General features: G+C 49.7%; 1 protein-coding gene across 6 annotated transcripts in view; it reads left to right on the forward strand.

The window, feature by feature from the left end:
* The first annotated feature begins 11,427 nt into the window (after positions 1 to 11,427).
* The window catches only part of SEZ6L (seizure related 6 homolog like), a 185,588-nt gene continuing 181,095 nt past the window's right edge, over positions 11,428 to 15,920 (forward strand). For all 6 annotated transcript variants that reach the window (XM_027577509.2, XM_027577510.2, XM_027577511.2 and 3 more), the window contains exon 1: positions 11,428 to 11,534. In XM_027577509.2, the coding sequence (XP_027433310.1) occupies positions 11,441 to 11,534 (94 nt within the window). In that variant the 5' untranslated portion in view covers positions 11,428 to 11,440. The remainder of the gene's footprint in view (positions 11,535 to 15,920) is intronic.

The following is a 15,920-nucleotide window of genomic DNA, read 5'->3' on the forward strand; positions in this document are numbered from 1 at the left end:
TGTTATGGCAGCATAACTTAACCTGTGCTGACTGCTACAGTGATGGCTCTCTGCAATCAAGTCTGCTGTTTAGTTTGTGCCCCTTGTTCTGAATACACTAATGGCTCGTTGGCTATGGGCCATTCCCAAACTGATGACCTTTCTTCCAGAACGGATTTTGGTAGACTGGAAGGGAATTGGAACTTCTGAGTTCAGAGATTTGTCATGGTGCTCATGTCCCTCAATGCAAGTGCATCCGGTCCTTCACTGTTCAGATGGCTCAGATGGCTGGAGGAGAAACATAGAAATCCCAAAACATCAGGGTCCTCACATGGTTCACTCACAGTCACATAGCCCTCTACACATACTGGGGTGCCCGGTGGAACTGATATGTCAACTATCATGAACATCTGTTGTTTTCCCCCAACCAGAATCCACACTCATCTTTATTTTGGTATCAGAACTGTAGTTTTGTACTGAATACCACTTACTGGATGGGCTCGTCAAACAAAAGGCTTTCCCCTCCTCTGCCCAAGAGGTGGCCATGTGATCTAATGTAGGTAGTGATTCATACCAAGTGCAGCCTCTTCGAGGGATGGGGGATGGCCCCTGCTTCCTAGATCCTCAGAGCTCCTGTGGTCCTGTTCTCAGAATTGCTTTTTTCAGCTCTTCTTTGGTCTGTGAGATACTTCTGTCCTTCTAACAAAGCCCTCCCACCTTTTCCTGGCTGAATTTAGCCAGCATCAGCCCCCTTTCATCAAAGAGCCCTAAGTAATACATAGTAATGAATTCCATCCAATATTGACAAAGCCTCTATCATGTGGTGCATACCAGGCTGGAAACTATTGCCCTATTATTCTAAGTTTGGGAAACATTTTATGTTTGACATGCTAAGAAAACATAACCCAGGGGGTAAGTAAAATGTGGACTTACTCATTCAACAAAGGTACTGGATCAATTATGGGCAAATGCACATCTAGGTGTTAGGGATACAAGAATGAATGAAACAGACCAAATACCTGCCCTCAAGAGCCTGACATCCCAGTCGGAGGAGGCAGAGGTAAATAACACATAAATGAAAATACAGAGTACTCAGATGCTCAGGAGTGCTGTGGGAAGAAATGAAGCACGACAGGAGGTCAGGAGCATGCGGTGTAGGGGGCAGGATAAAGAGGGGTTGCAACTTTACATCCATTAGTCAGGGAAGACTTCACTAAGATTTGTGCAAAATCTGGAAAATAGAATCGTGTGTTCTCTTGTTCTTGTTCCCAAATTCCATTTTGCAGGTGACTTGGTTTATAGGGCTGTTGTGGGGATGGGACCCGACACTTAAAAAGTGCACAGTAAACGTCAGCTGGAAAACAAGTTCAGAGACGGTATTTGGATGCCAGGGCAGCTCGGAGGGTGTGGGCAGTGCCAGCACTCACCTTCCGATCCTGAACCATCACCCTGGGGCCACTGACAAAGCCCCTCCTCCTTTCAAGCCCGGGAAACTACTGAAGCTTTGGCTTCTCAGGGTGGTTTGCAATCCCCAGGCCCCCCTCCCCCCACTCAGCTGCTGGCTGGTCCTACTGCACCTGCCACCCAGTCACTGCTCTGGAAGAACTTGGGGGTGTGGGGCGGAAACAGGGCACCGAGAGGGAGGGAAATGGCACAAGCCGAGCCTGAGACAGATGGAACTCCTGTGTAGTGACTTCTGTCCCGGTGGACAGGGTGCTTCTCACACCTCCCAGTCCGAGCTGCTGCCCCCCTTACCGACGTCCTACAAATGCTCAAAGGCATGGGTTCTGGATAGAGACAGACCTGGGGTCCAATCCTGACTGGACATGCAAACACAGTCAATCCCACCATCCTCTGAACCTCAGTCTCAGGATGATGACATGATAAGCTAAGGTTAGAATTATGTTGAGATACACAGAAAGCGCCTAGCCGCCTGCTGAACACATTGTGAGCGGATCTTGGTTCAGTCCTGGCTCTGAGTCCTTGGCCTCGGCCCCCAAGAGACCCTGGTCCCACACATTGTATGGTTAGGGTTGTGCGTGGGAACCTTGAGCCAGGGGCTCTCAGCCCCACCTCCACATTAGGGTTCCCTGGGGAACTTCAAAGAAAACATATGCCCGGGCTCACTCCCAGAGAGTCTGATATCATTAACTTGGATTGTATCCTGGCAGCACAGGAATTTCTAAAACCTTCCAGGTGATTCCAAGGTGTAGCCAAGGTTGAGAAGCATCGCTTTGGCCCGGGGTTTTGATGTAAGCCCCCCTCCATTTATTCCCAAAGCATGAGCTACACTTAGACGTCATGCCCTTAGGCAGCCTCTCAGATCATCTGATTTCCCCCACCCCTAATTGGGGTCAACAAAACGTTGCAGAGCATCAACTGTGTTCCTGGCACAGTGCTAGACACTGAGTAAAGCACTGTGCCAGCCCTCGAGTAGCTTGGTGTCTGGGTAACTGTACCATGGAGAAATGCTAGGCTTGAAGGGACCCTGGGAGCAGGGAGGAAAGGCATGTTGCCCAGATTGGGCGATGGGTGGGAAAGGAGGGAGGTTGTCGTGTCACACGAAACTTCAACTTGAAAAAATGAGTAGTAGTGGCCTGGCAGAGATGTGGAAGGAAGACGTGTGGCCCAGGTAAGCTGGAGCAGCATGAGCAAATGCATAGAGGTGTGAAACATCAAGGGAGGGAGGGACAGAAGGGGATTAAATCCTGCAGCCAGGTGTACGTGACACGATAAAGGGCAGGAGCCACATAGCAGGGGCCTTAGAGCCCCTTGGAGACCCCTGGCTTTCCCATTCCAGGCACTGGGGAGCCATGGAAGTTTGTAGATTACAAGGCAGACTTTATTCTGTGCGTTAGAATTCAGGGTGCAACTGCAGTAGAGCGCTGGGGTGGGGGGGGTTGTGCATCCCCCAGAGAAGGAAAAGCCTTTGTTTGGCAATTTTCTCCCAAGCAACTTTATTTCATTCCCTTCCATCATGTAGAAACTCAGAAGTTATCAGGAGAACATCACTGCCATGGTAACGGTGAGAGAAACAAACAATGCACACATTGTATAAAATTGTCCATAAAGGTTGTTTATTTTTCATACCATTATTTTAATAGGTGGGGATGGCAGTGATGGGATGGAGAACAGCAGGCCATAATGGTGCCGTTAACATTGCCTTTTCTCCAAACGACTCGAAATGCTCACAGACATTCAGACATTGGCATTTAGATCATGTCTCCGGCTGGGAACCCCCACTGGTTTAGAGTCTTGCTGCTGGGAAGCATCACCTGTTCCCGGATCCGAGAGGCGGTGTGGCTAAATGGTTATGAACTTGAACTGGAGGTCAGACCGTCCTAGGTTTGAGCCCAGTTCTGCCACATTTCCTGCCTGGTGGCTGCTGGCCAAATTTCCTCATCCCTCTGAGCCTCTGTTTACTCACCTGCAAAGTGGATGTTCATTCATTCATTCATTCATTCATTCATTCATTCATTCAGTATTAAATGAGACTTCATTGAAAACCTCCCTGTGTGCTTTGTGATGAAAAACTTCTTGTACTCATGGAGTTTAGAATCTAGTGGGAGAACAAAGATAATACATCTGTAAACACATCAGTAAATAAGAAAGATGGTTTTAAGTAGCGGTGCTTGCTAAGGAGAATTTAAAACTGGGCAAGTGCTCCCTGAAGATGTGCCATTCTAGTTGACCACAGAAGGATGACAAAGAGCCAGCTATGTGTCTACCAGGAGGAAGAGGCTTCCAGGCAGGGGGACAGCGAGAGCCAAAGCCTGAGAGGCACATTTGGGTTAGGATATATTTACAATGGAATACTACTCAGCCATCAAAAAAAAAATGAAATCTCGCCATTTGCAATGACATGGATGGAACTAGAAGGTATTATGCTAAGTGGAATACATCAGTCAGAGAAAGACAATTACCATATCATCTCACTCATATGTGGAATTTAAGAAACAAAGCAGAGGATCATAGGGGAAAGGGGGAAAAATAAAACAAAACGAAATCAGAGAGGGAGACAAACCATAAGAGTCTCTTAATCACAGGAAACAAACTGAGGGTTGCTGGAGGGGAGGGGTGACGGGATGGGGTAACTCGGTGATGGGCATTAAGGAGAGCACATGATGGAATGAGCACTGGGTGTCACATAAGACTGATGAATCACTGACCTCTACCTCTGAAACTAATAATACACTATATGTTAATTAATTGAATTTAATTTTTTTAAAAAAAGAATGTTTGCAACTGGAGCTTCCTGAAGGAACCACGAGGTCAGAGAGGAAGAGGGGCTGGATCTGAGGGACGGTAGGCTAGGGTAGGAGTTTGGGTTATAATAATTCAACCTCCTATGGTGGCTATATGCGTTAAATGAGATATCAAGTGGTAAACTCTAAGCAGGTGCTTTAAAACATCAGCTTTGATTTTCACCTGGAGAGCTCCGGTCGAACCTAGCATCTTTTGGGCATTGAAGCTGATACCACTGTTTAAAAAAGAAAACCACAGGCCCAAGATGGAGTCACTCAGGCCAAGTCACTGGGCTTAATACCTAACCTAGCTGCAGGTGGCACCTCGCCTAGAAATGTAGTCAGGAACTTTCTGGGCGGTCCTGGGAGGTAATCTGTTACTTGAGGCTCTCCGTATCACCCCAAGGAAGATGAGGTCATCTGCAGGATAACACCGCTTGCAGATTCCCTCTCAGGGAAAGTAACCTTGGCTAGAACAATCCTTTCCTTTCTTTTGCTAATGTCTTCCTCGCCACACCCTCCTTCCTATAAAATCTTTTATACAACTCCTCAGAGCTCCTTTCTACTCCTTGGATGGGACGCTGCCTGATTCAGGAAATGCTTGCTAAAGCCAATTAAATCGTAAAATTTACTCAGTTAATGTTGTCTTTTTAACACTGCAGAATGAACGAATTTAAGGACTGGGAAGGTTTGAAGGATCACTTTTTGTAATCATTTTCCTTTTTCTTGTGGGTGAAGCAAGGATCAGAGAAGACAAGGGACCTACAGACATCACACGAGGGTTAGTGAGGAGGCCTCCTGGCTCTCCAGCTCCCACCCACTGTTCCTTGCACTCCTCAACTCAAGCCCATCCGTGATCTCCAAGGGGAAATTTCTTGGCCTCTGTTCTTGCTGCTGCTGGGTGGTGCTTCCTTCTGGAGAACAGCGTGGGGTAATGGGAAAATTCAGACCCTCTGAGCCTCAGATATTAGTCTTCTTCTCTCCCCACCCTCCTCTGACCTCCTGGGGACAAAGGCTGGGCTTTGGGCAGGAAGCTGGGAGGAAGGGCAGGATGCCCGATAGCAGGGACATTTTCAGTACTGCATATGGAAGAACGTGGTAACGTTGGCGTGGAAGGCAAAGGGCTGGAGGATGTGTCTGCAATTAAACAGAACGGTGCACCCTCGGTTCATCTTGAGTGAGGTGAGTCATATGGAAAATGCGTTAGATTGGTCGAGTCCCCTGATGGGCTTAGGAGTTTTACTTCTTCTGTACCCTTAGCCCCAGCTGGACTTTCTTCTGGGTCTAGACATACAAAAAGACACTTAAGAAATCCTACTAGAGGGGCTCCTTGGTGGCTCAGTCGTTAAGCGTCTGCCTTTGGCTCAGGTCATGATCCCGGGGTCCTGGGATCGAGCCCCACATCGGGCTCCCTGCTCAGCGGAAAGCCTGCTTCTCCCTCTCCCACTCCCCCTGCTTGTGTTCCCTCTCTCGCTGTCTCTCTTGCTGTCAAATAAATAAAATAAAATCTTAAAAAAAAAAAAAAAGAAATCCTACTAGAGAAAAACTGTTTGTGATATTTGGGCTGTATTTCTCCCTTACAGTCTGTATGCTACAATATAATTACTCCCTTTCATTGAGCGCCTGCTGAAGGATGGGCACTCAGTTCAGCACTTACCCTGCATCCTCTCTTGCCATTACAAAAACCCTAGGAAATCATCACTGATATCCCTCACTTGATACAGACAAGAAAACTGACGTTTGAAGGTGACACTTTGAGGAGGAAACTCAGGCATGTCTGAGGCCAAATACACCTGCTGATTCCCAAGGACACAGGTGCTCCTCAGGTCACCAAACACGGAAGTCTTAGAAGAGTCCATAGGTGTGTGCGTCTTTGCACAATTAGGCTGTTCTTCAGGGTCTGGAAAAGGTACGTGTTATAGTTTATAATGCCAACAGAGTATATAAATATACACAGTATCTTTAATTGATTTTTTTCCCTCACCTTTGAGGCCCAAAAGCATAAACCCAGGGAAGTCTCTCGGCTGGGTTTGCAGGAACTTGACTGTGGGGTCTTATCAGATCCTACATGTTTGTCCCTCTCTTTTAGCTTCCTTCACGTTTCCAAAGTACACTGGTTTTCCTTCTTATCTGGCCAGACAAGCTTCTAGAGAATGCAAATCCATTTTGCAGGCTCACTTTGTATTCTGTAAACTTTCAGTTGAAATAAAGGCATTGTCTCCCTGTCAAATCACTGCTGGTGGTATAGACAGATCGAGCATTTCCTAGGAAACCCAAGAGGCATAATTGCTTCTTTCTAGGTAATGTGGACACACTGGATGAAGGTGGCTGAGTCACAGCTGACCATTCCCTCGTTAGCATCTGGCCAGAGTGGTATGACCACCACATTGCTCCACATGGGGGGCTGCACGGGCTCACGGAAAGTTAGGAAGACCTGGTTGAGAACACCGAATGAGATGCTGGTTGGATGCTCTGCCTGCCCTTTAAAGACCCAGGATGGATTTGTCTCCTGGGCTACTACTGTTGCTGTTTTGTTGTTTCAAACTCTCTCCCTCTCTTTCAAGATATCTCTTTTTGTTTCATTTTTACTCCAAGATGGAAGTCATATCCCCCCACACCCCTCCCACCCTAGCAAAGACCTTCCTAACCGCAAGTGTTCCTGGGGGTGAAATGTGGTGCTGGGCGGGGCAGGAGTGTGGATAAGAATTGAAACCCTTGACATTGTAGTTAATGGAGAGAGACAAGATTGAGTATACACTTCCTAGCGATCTCAGAATCAAGCCCTGGTGCACAGTGATCTGTGTGGACAGAGAAATGACATCAGAGAAGCATCCTGACAATGGCTACCATTTATCGCAACAACCCTGTTTCAGCCCCAGAGCCTGTGCTTTCCATGTCCTCTGCCTAGACCATGCTCTTCCCCAGATCTTGGCCTGATACCTGCTTCTTACCAATCACTTCTCTGCTTATATGCCTTCTAGTCGTGGGAGGCCATCCCCCATCGCTCAAAAAGAACTTGCCTCCTTTACTCTCAAATCATCCCATTTTTCTTCCTCATAGGACCTGGAGCTCTGGAAATTCTAAGTTATTAAAGGATTCACTGTCCATCTCTCACCTATATCAGGTAAGCCCCAGAGAGCTTCATCTTGTTAATTGCTGCATCTTTGGTGCTTAGAACAGTGTCTGGCACATGGTAGATGCTCAAAAACATATTTGTTGTGGGCGCCTGGGTGGCTCAGTTGGTTAAGTGACTGCCTTCGGCTCAGGTCATGATCCCGGAATCCCAGGATCAATTCCCGCATTGGGCTCCCGGCTGAGCAAGGAGTCTGCTTCTCCTGCTGACCCTCCCCCCTCTTGTGCTCTCTCACTCTCTCTCGCTTTCTCTCAAATAAATAAAATCTTTTAAAAAATGCTTTAAAAATATTTGTTGTTAGGATGGGTGGAGGAATGGATGGACAGATGGATGGAGAGTTTACTGTATGCTATGTGTACTATCCTAAGTGCTTTCTAATAATTGTCTCATTTAATCTAAGCCACAGGTCTTCATTGAAACAGTTTCAGAGAAGTTAAGTCAGTTGTTCAATCTCACACAGCTGTCAGCAGGAGAGAAACAATTCAAATTCAGATCTGTCAGGTTTCAAAGCCTGCTTTAACCATTCTGCTACACTCTCCCTTGGCAGAGAACATCAATCCTGCAAAGGATTTGGCACTCATGTTTCCAGACTTCACCAAACTCTCAGCCCTAGAGAGCAAAGGATGGAGTCTTCTGCACCCATAGCATCTAGTAAGGGTTTGGCACCTAATATCTACTCAATAAATAGTAGATGCTCAAACAGTATTTGTAGAAAGATGGATGAGTGAGTGCCGTGGGTGAGTGAATGGATGGATGGATGGGTGGGTGGGTGGGTGGGTGGGTGGATGGATAGATAGATGGATGGATAGGTGGATGGACAGACAGGGAAACAGAGTCCCAGGGAGGCTGATGACTTACCTAGGATTACACAGCAAGTCATCAGAAGAGGGATCAAAATCGAGGACTCCTAACATGCTGCTGACTCTCACAACACCAAATTTTTGAGAATGAAGCTGAGTGTTTTCCTTACAGTCTGAACTGGGCTCAATGCTTTAGGTCGTCAGCTCATGGGAACTTGTCTCTAGCCCTATGAAATAAGTGTTATTGTATCCCCTCATGTCACAGGGATATTATTATCCACTTGGGTCAATCATCCCACACAGTAAGTGTTATTCTTATCTCTTCTCCTCAGAACAGGAAAATAAGGCTCAGAGAGGTTAAATAACTTGCCTTTCTTAGCGAGCGGAAAGAGGTAAGAACAGGATCTAACCTTTGTCTCCTAAACAATTTTAATTGCCTAAGAGCTGATTTATCAAGTGGCAACATGTAGACAGAGTTGTGGGCACACATCCCTGCACAGATGCTAGGATTTTTCCCCTGGGCAGCCGTGGGTAGCAAGGAGTCCACCCTGACACGAGAATCGAGGACACCGGTGTCCTGTGGAACAGGGCATAAGCCTGGACAAAAGGTAGACCAAGTGTATGATTTTGAGCAAGTCACTGTCTCCCTGAGCCTCAGTTTCCTCATCTGTAATGTGAGTATCAAAAATGCGATGGGGGATAGTTTTCATCTGCAAGCTGCTCTTCTCATCATGCTCTTCTCATCATAGTATTTCTTCTTGGGTGGGGTGGAATCTTAAAAAAAAAAAAGAGAGACAGACTTCCCACCATCATAATCTCAGATTGCAAGGTCTATGTCCTATTATCTCAGGACTTTTCTCTGTGCAGGGGAGAGTAAATCAGCTGGCAAACGAAATGAGTAAATCCTGTGTTATTCAATCTTGTGTTATTCCTGGGTTAAAAATTTAACGGTAGCACTCCTTTCATATAACATACCCACATGCAAGTAATGACGTTCTAGGTGCCCAATGCCTTTACCAAAAGAGTGACCCTGATGATGGACTTCTAGTCATTGTGGCCTGTTGGTAATGAGGGGCTGTCAAAGCACCAGGGGACATCTACCCAGTAACAGCATGGAGACAGCCATCCAATTCCTGAGACGGGATGGGTTCTGGCTCTGGACTCAGACCTGGTCTTGAATCTACCCTGTCCCGTCACTTCCTGGCCGAGTGACCTCAGCTAGGTTGTGACCTTCTTGAGGACTCAGGTGCTTATTTGTCAGATGGAGTCAATCATGTGTCACGGTGAAGGATCATGATGAAATTGACATGAGCAACCACGTACTGTGTGGTAGGAGCACCTGGCAAACAGGAGATGCTTACAAACACCAGTTTCCTTGCCGCCAAGTGTGGAGCTGGCCTGTCTCTTTGTTTTTCTCTCACTCACCTTCTCCCTTTCTGTTTTCCTCAGTTTCTTTGCTTGTCTATGTTTCCATTCAACAAGCATTACCATGTGGCTACTGCATACTAGTACTGTGCAGGCCCTAAGTGTATGGTGATGGGGGAGACACGCAAGGCCCCTCCTTACAGAGCTTTCAGCCGAATACAGCACAAACGATGGAAGGCTTCGTCTTCCCCAAGGGAGAAATCAGGTCTTATGCACCCCCTGTCTCAGCCTCCCTCTAGAAAAACCATCCAGGAAATAGCAGGAATGGAAACTTATGCAGTCAAGGAGCGGGTTTTACTGGGACTCTCTGTCCTCCAAGCCTGATGCAGATCTGCATCTGTAGTGAGTGCCCTGTAAAAAGCACTGAATGAGTGAATGAATGGGAAAGCTTTGGGTTTGGGGGTCTTTTGATTCCCTAGGCCAAAGCGCTCCCTCTCCCCTCCAGTCCTCTCCCACACTGCGCTCACCTCCCCCACCTATTCTTTATAGGGACTCCCAGCTCCACCACTCAGCTAAAGACATATTCCTCCCGCTGCTGCCTGCAACCTTCTCTCCATCTGCTCCCTCTGCCTGCTCAGGCTGCAATGTGGAGATAGTGTGGCAAGGTGGAGTAGGGGGAGGGCGAGGGAGGGCTTCTAAATTGGGGTGACAGGCCTGGGAAACTGGCAGGTCTGCAAAGTTAGCCCACACAGTCCGTCTGAGTCTCTGGGAGTGCCTATAAGCCTGTCCCCCATGTAGCCCTTGGCAAATGCCTGTCCCCAAGCATCTGCCTGTCTCCCCCATCTACTGTCCCCCACCACCTCCATTTGTGGAGAAAAGACAAGATGCTGAAAATCAGGGCTGGGCAAGAGCACAGCGTGGAGGGTGGGTGGGCCTTGAACTCCAGCTCAGGTGGGGGAAGGGAGCAAATAGAGCAGAGCTAAGGGGCTGAGCTCAGAGGAAGCCTTGGCTAGCTCTGGCGCCCTGTTGACAAAGGGGATGTGAAAGATGGAACTCGGATTAGAACATAAATTGTAATTTATAGTCCCTGGTTGGGCTTCACAGGGCTAGGAGCCCCCCGCTCCAGTATTGGATGCACAATTTCGTGGCCATTTGTATTGTTCTAGGGAGATTGACAGCTCTCATCAGATCCCCAGAGTTGGAGACTTTCTAGGTTACAGGAGTCACTTTGGAAACACGGGAGGCTGGCAGGGCAGAGGGCTGGTTGGGGCCCAAGGGGGTCTGGGAGGGCTGCCATACAGCTGAGAGAACTGGGACTGGGGTCTCTCTGGGAGGCTGAGCGAGCGATGGAAAGCTCTAGGCTTCTCGCAGGCTGCAGGCTGTGCTAGGTTTTGAGGCCTCCATCTCCCCGTCTGGAAAATGGTCAGGACGCTCTCTGGTCTCTGGTCAGCACAGGGCTGCCGTGAGCATCCGCCGGGAGGAAACGCTCGGCCCACAAGACGCCAGGGGAATTGGCGTTAAACTTTGCGGGACAGACGGGCCGGTGGCTAAAGGAGGAGGCTGGCCCTGGGGGACGGCGGCCCCTCTCCCTGCAGCCCGCCCGCCCCCTCCCTCCCTCCCTCGTCGCACTCGCTCGGCACAGACTCGGCCCCAGCCCCCTCCCTCCTCCCGCTCACTCCCCGCTCGCTCGCTCGCTCGCTCGCCAGCTCCTCCTCACTCGCCCGCCCGCGCCCGGCGCAGCTCGGCCAGAGCGATCGCGGGGCTGAGCGTGCGTCCGCCCGGGGGGCTCCGGCGGCTGCCCCGGCCCGCGGCCCCCTCCTTCGCCGCGCCTGCCCTGCGCGCTCGCAACCTCCCGGCTTCCCGGCTCCCGCGCCGTCCGCCGGCCCGCAGCCCACGGCCCCGCGCCCCCCGCAGCCGCGATGCCCGCGGCCCGGCCGCCCGCCGCGGTACTCGGCGGGACCTCGCTGCTCCTCGCCCTGCTCCTGGGGAGCCCCGCGGCAGCTCTGGCGGGAGGTAAGCGCCGGGAGGGACGGGGCGGGGGAGGGGGCAAAGTTGCGGCGAGTGCGGGGCGGCAGGGGGTCTGGGCCGACCCAGACGACTCGAGCACCGCCTGCTGGGTTGGGGAGCGGGGGCGGCCGCCCAAATTCGGGGCTGGGAACCGCGTCCCCTCGGCCCGGGCTGATGTGAGTGTGGAGGCGGGGATGCGTCTGAAGGACTCCGGCGCTTCCCTGCTTCGGCTGCAGGTTCCCTTTCGGTCTGCTCGGCTGTGGGGCTGACTCCCCTTTGCAGCCCCAGAGAATATCCTTGGAGTGGGGTCTCCTCCAAACCCCCGATGCCCGGAGCTCTCTGCAACCGCACCCGGGGCTGGGTGCCAGATAATTCTCACCCTTTCGGGGAGAGGACGAGAAAGGGGGCAGCTGACCCACCCTGCAACTGAGGACTAGACTCGAACTGGGGTTCTGGGGGCGTCATAGCGCCGCGCCCTCCCACTCTAGGACCCCTTGCCTCCTTTTGGTTCAGGTTGCCTTGAGGGACCGGGTCTCTGGACCGATCCCAAGTGTCTGGATGCCTAACTTGGGTGTGGCTTTCGTTTGGAGGCCGGTGGAGGGGCCTTAAGGCTCTCAGAACTTGGCGGGGGAAGGAGAGATGTCAGGTCACAGTCGGGAACCTGAGCGGACACTCTCCCTCCTCACCCACCCCAGACAGCCTAGTGTCTCAACACTATTATGAACTGGGGAGGTGGGGGTGCTAGTTTCATCCACCACGTGCTTGCCGGTTGGGAAAGGGGGTCCAAGTTTAGCCGAGGATGGTTGCTCCTCCTTCCGAGACCCGGAGCCACACCCTCTTCTCCACCCCGCTGAGGTCCCCTAGGAAAAGTTGTGTGTTGGAGGTTGGGCGCTTCACTCACCCAGAGCTAACCCCAAAAGCTGTGAGGGTTTAATCAGTTCACTAGGAGACCCCAAAGTGGAGGAGAGCATTGGTAGACCACCCGACCTAGCCTTCTGAAAGGTCTCCGGGTCCCAGAAACGCGCTCCTCGTGAGGGGGGAAATAAGCAGGCAGTTGCAGGGTCTGCCCAGGCTGAAGACAGTCGGAGGGCGCACACCCTCCCCATCTGGAGCCTCGATCTCTGTTTGTACCATCTTGACCCGGAGTTGGGGCACAGGGTGTGCCCTTTCTCCCTAAGGAGTTCTGGACCCCTGGGGCGCACACCTGCTTTCAGCACCAAAGGCCGCGGACAGCTCTCAGCTCCCAGCTCCGTGGGCCCTAGCTCTGAGCCCCCTTCCCTCCAACTCTTCCCCACGGCCTGGAGTGCCCTCCTCAGCATAAATCAGGCATTTTATCCCCCACCCCCTTCTCTTTAAATGTGGAGCCCCGGAGTGCAAAGCAAAGGAAATAATTCATCACCTTTTGTTTAACAAAGCATATCATTAAAGAACCCCCCCCTTTTATGAAGCAATAATAATCACAATTTACACCAGGTCTGGACAGTTTCTCTGGGAAAGATGGGAGAAGAGAATTGGTTTAAATAAATCATTTCCACCACAGCATGCCCTTTCTTAATTAGCTGTCTTTCCAACAATGGCTTGGTGGCCTTGAACATAGTCCACATCTCCCTCCCTCATCCCCCTTTGAATCTGTGTTGTGACTAATACACAGAAAGAACCCAAAAGCTACTCAGTGTCTTGCTGGCTTTTCTAAAGTGATTCTTCCTTTGAGGACCACACTCTCCAATACACTACCCTCCAGGAAAAATGTCTTAATGGCACGTATTGAATTGAATTGTCATCCGAGACAAGGATTTCATATCCTGCTTTCTTCACTGGCTTCAAACACAAAATATGTGTGTGTTAATTTTTAAGACATTTCATATTACTTTTCCAACTGTTCGACACTACAACTAGCCAGCATATATTTTTAATTAACTTCAGGTCACCGCCAAATTCAAGTCAACTGATGTACTACTTCAGGAGGCTCATTAATAACCCAGTGCTTCTGACTCCAAGACTCTGAGTGGTAAGGAAGGAATGAGGATAGCCAGTGAGCACTGCCAATTCTGATGGTGCATTTGGAAACAATTGACCTTTCACCATGAACTCTATTTTTAACCTGGAGCCCAATTTCCACTAATGTCAGAAGGAGAGCTTTACATCTAATACAGTGTTGCAAGCTATTCCTGTTTGCCTGTGCAGTGAGGGGATTTGTAAATACTTGAAAGGGACTTGTTGCTACATTCTTATGCAGGTCACGAGATTCTCTGGGCCATTTTGCTGTAAGGCATGAATAAGTATAAAGTATAACTTGGTTTTGAAGAGGCTTCTTATTGTCTAAGATATGCACATGGGGAATAATTGTAGCTACGTGCTAAGACTGCAGAGTCTGAGTGTCATTTCTTTTCTTTTTCTCTTGAATTAATAAAGGAAATTTAATATTGCTCAATAAGACTCAAATTTGCTGCCTCCTCTAGTCTCTAATGTGCGTTGTTGTTAAATTCATTTAACAACTATTTTCATTATGGATTGCCATTCTTTTCCATGGAGTTTTGGCTGCTCCTGCCAGGGGCCACCTATAATCTAAGCTTGAGGGATTCTTCTTGTGTTCACAAGGCTTAGTTAGACATTAGGAAAATAATGTTATATTCCTCCCTCTTCCAAGGCAAAAGGATCCTTCCTGAGCAGAGTGGCTGGTTTTGTGGTTTTGCTCACAAATTTCTGCTATTCAAAAAGCTATTCAAAAGGGCTCAATTTACTGGTCCTCCCGCTCGGTCCACTGGCATGCTGCAGACCTCCACTAGGGGCGCTCAAAGCTGTTTTTGGTGACAGAGGGCAGAAGGAGCCAATTCTGCCCTTTGCGACCAACCAGCAGGTGAGTGCAATGTCAAAGGTCAGCAGAGTGGAGTTCTAAAGATGGCCTCGCCTCCACCTCTACCCGCGCCCCTTTCTGCTTCCTACAATTGATTCCTTTTTCTCAGAGGGAAATTATTGATGACACTTGCCATGCAGTGAAAAAGGGGAAGGAAAGGTGATAAGGCAGGAGAATGCTCCAAGAAAGGCAGCTTCAGAATGCAGAGTCCAGCTGTCCTTTTTCCTCCCAGTCTGTGGTTTCCTTCATTCAGCCAAATTGCAAAACACCGAAGAGGCTGTGGCAAGGCTGTTGTTCTGGGGAATTTGAGCTGGGCGCTGGTATTAGATTTATAGCATTCTGGAAAAGAAATATTGTGGCTTTGAAAACCTGGGTCCAGGTCAGGCTCCATGGTTATGAATGCGTGACCTCCAGCAGAACTCTTTTCTCTGAGCATCCATTTTACCATCTGCAGGACGGGGGCAGGGGTGCGGGATTGATGGTCTCAGTCTGGAAGGATGGTGGCAACGATTACATAACACTTCCTTGTAAAGCAGGTGGCACATAGTAGATGCTCAAGTAATGGTCCTCCGTTTACTTCCCTGCGTTCCCAAATGCAAGTTGCCCTTATTAGTAGGCGCCAAGAGAGTGACTTCCCGAAGTTGGTGTGAAGCCGATGTTGGCATAGATAACTGGATAATTTAGGTCAAAGTAGGAGAGGTGGAGGTGGGATAGTGAGTAACCTCAGGTACCTATATGCTGCTGCCTGTGGCAGGTGAGAATTGTTCTTCACCTGGTGCAGGTGCCCTTCCTTCCCAAAGTCTCATACTGCAAATCTTTGCGCCTCAGTATTACCATCAGGAAGCAGAGTCCATGGTACCAGAGTTGTAGGATGGCAGTGTAATGGTTGGAAAGGAGATATTAAGGAAAGAATCTTCTGGAGAAGACATTAACTCATTCATTCATTTAACATTTACTGAGCACTTTCTATGCATGCAGTAAGCCCCACGTAGGGTGCAGGAGACACAGTCATATGGTGAGGTCCCTGCCCTAGCAAAAACAGCCTAGCAAGAGAGATCAGAAGTAAACCACTAGCATCCATGCCGTGGTCTGTGCTTCAGGAGGGGACTATCAGAGCGCTATGGGGTCTCACCATGGGGTGTGGTTCATTCTCACCAGAGGTAGTCAGGGAAGGCTTCCCTGAGTAGGTAGCATTTGAGCTGGCCCTGCAGGGATGTGACAGGGACCAGCCGCCAGGGGGGCGATTTCCACAGTGGGGTAGTGAAGATTCTGAAGCAGGCTTCACTTTTGGAGCACATCACACACCGGTGGAATTAGAGAGAGAGAGAAAAACAGGAGTGAGTGGGAGGGGCAGGCTGGTGGGCACCCAGCCTGACACGTGAAAGAAATCGTCAGACCTGCCCTTCCTCCCTGCTCTCCCCTGGACTTCGTGGGCAGAGGAAGGCTGGAACAAAGGCTCGTGAGGTGTCGTGTTCCCTGTTGTCCACTAGAGGTTGTGATGACACCAAAGGAATCCTCTCTGAAGACAGCCAGTCCCG

The sequence above is a fragment of the Zalophus californianus genome, chromosome 14 (genome assembly GCF_009762305.2).
Source record: "Zalophus californianus isolate mZalCal1 chromosome 14, mZalCal1.pri.v2, whole genome shotgun sequence".
Lineage (NCBI taxonomy): Eukaryota > Metazoa > Chordata > Mammalia > Carnivora > Otariidae > Zalophus > Zalophus californianus.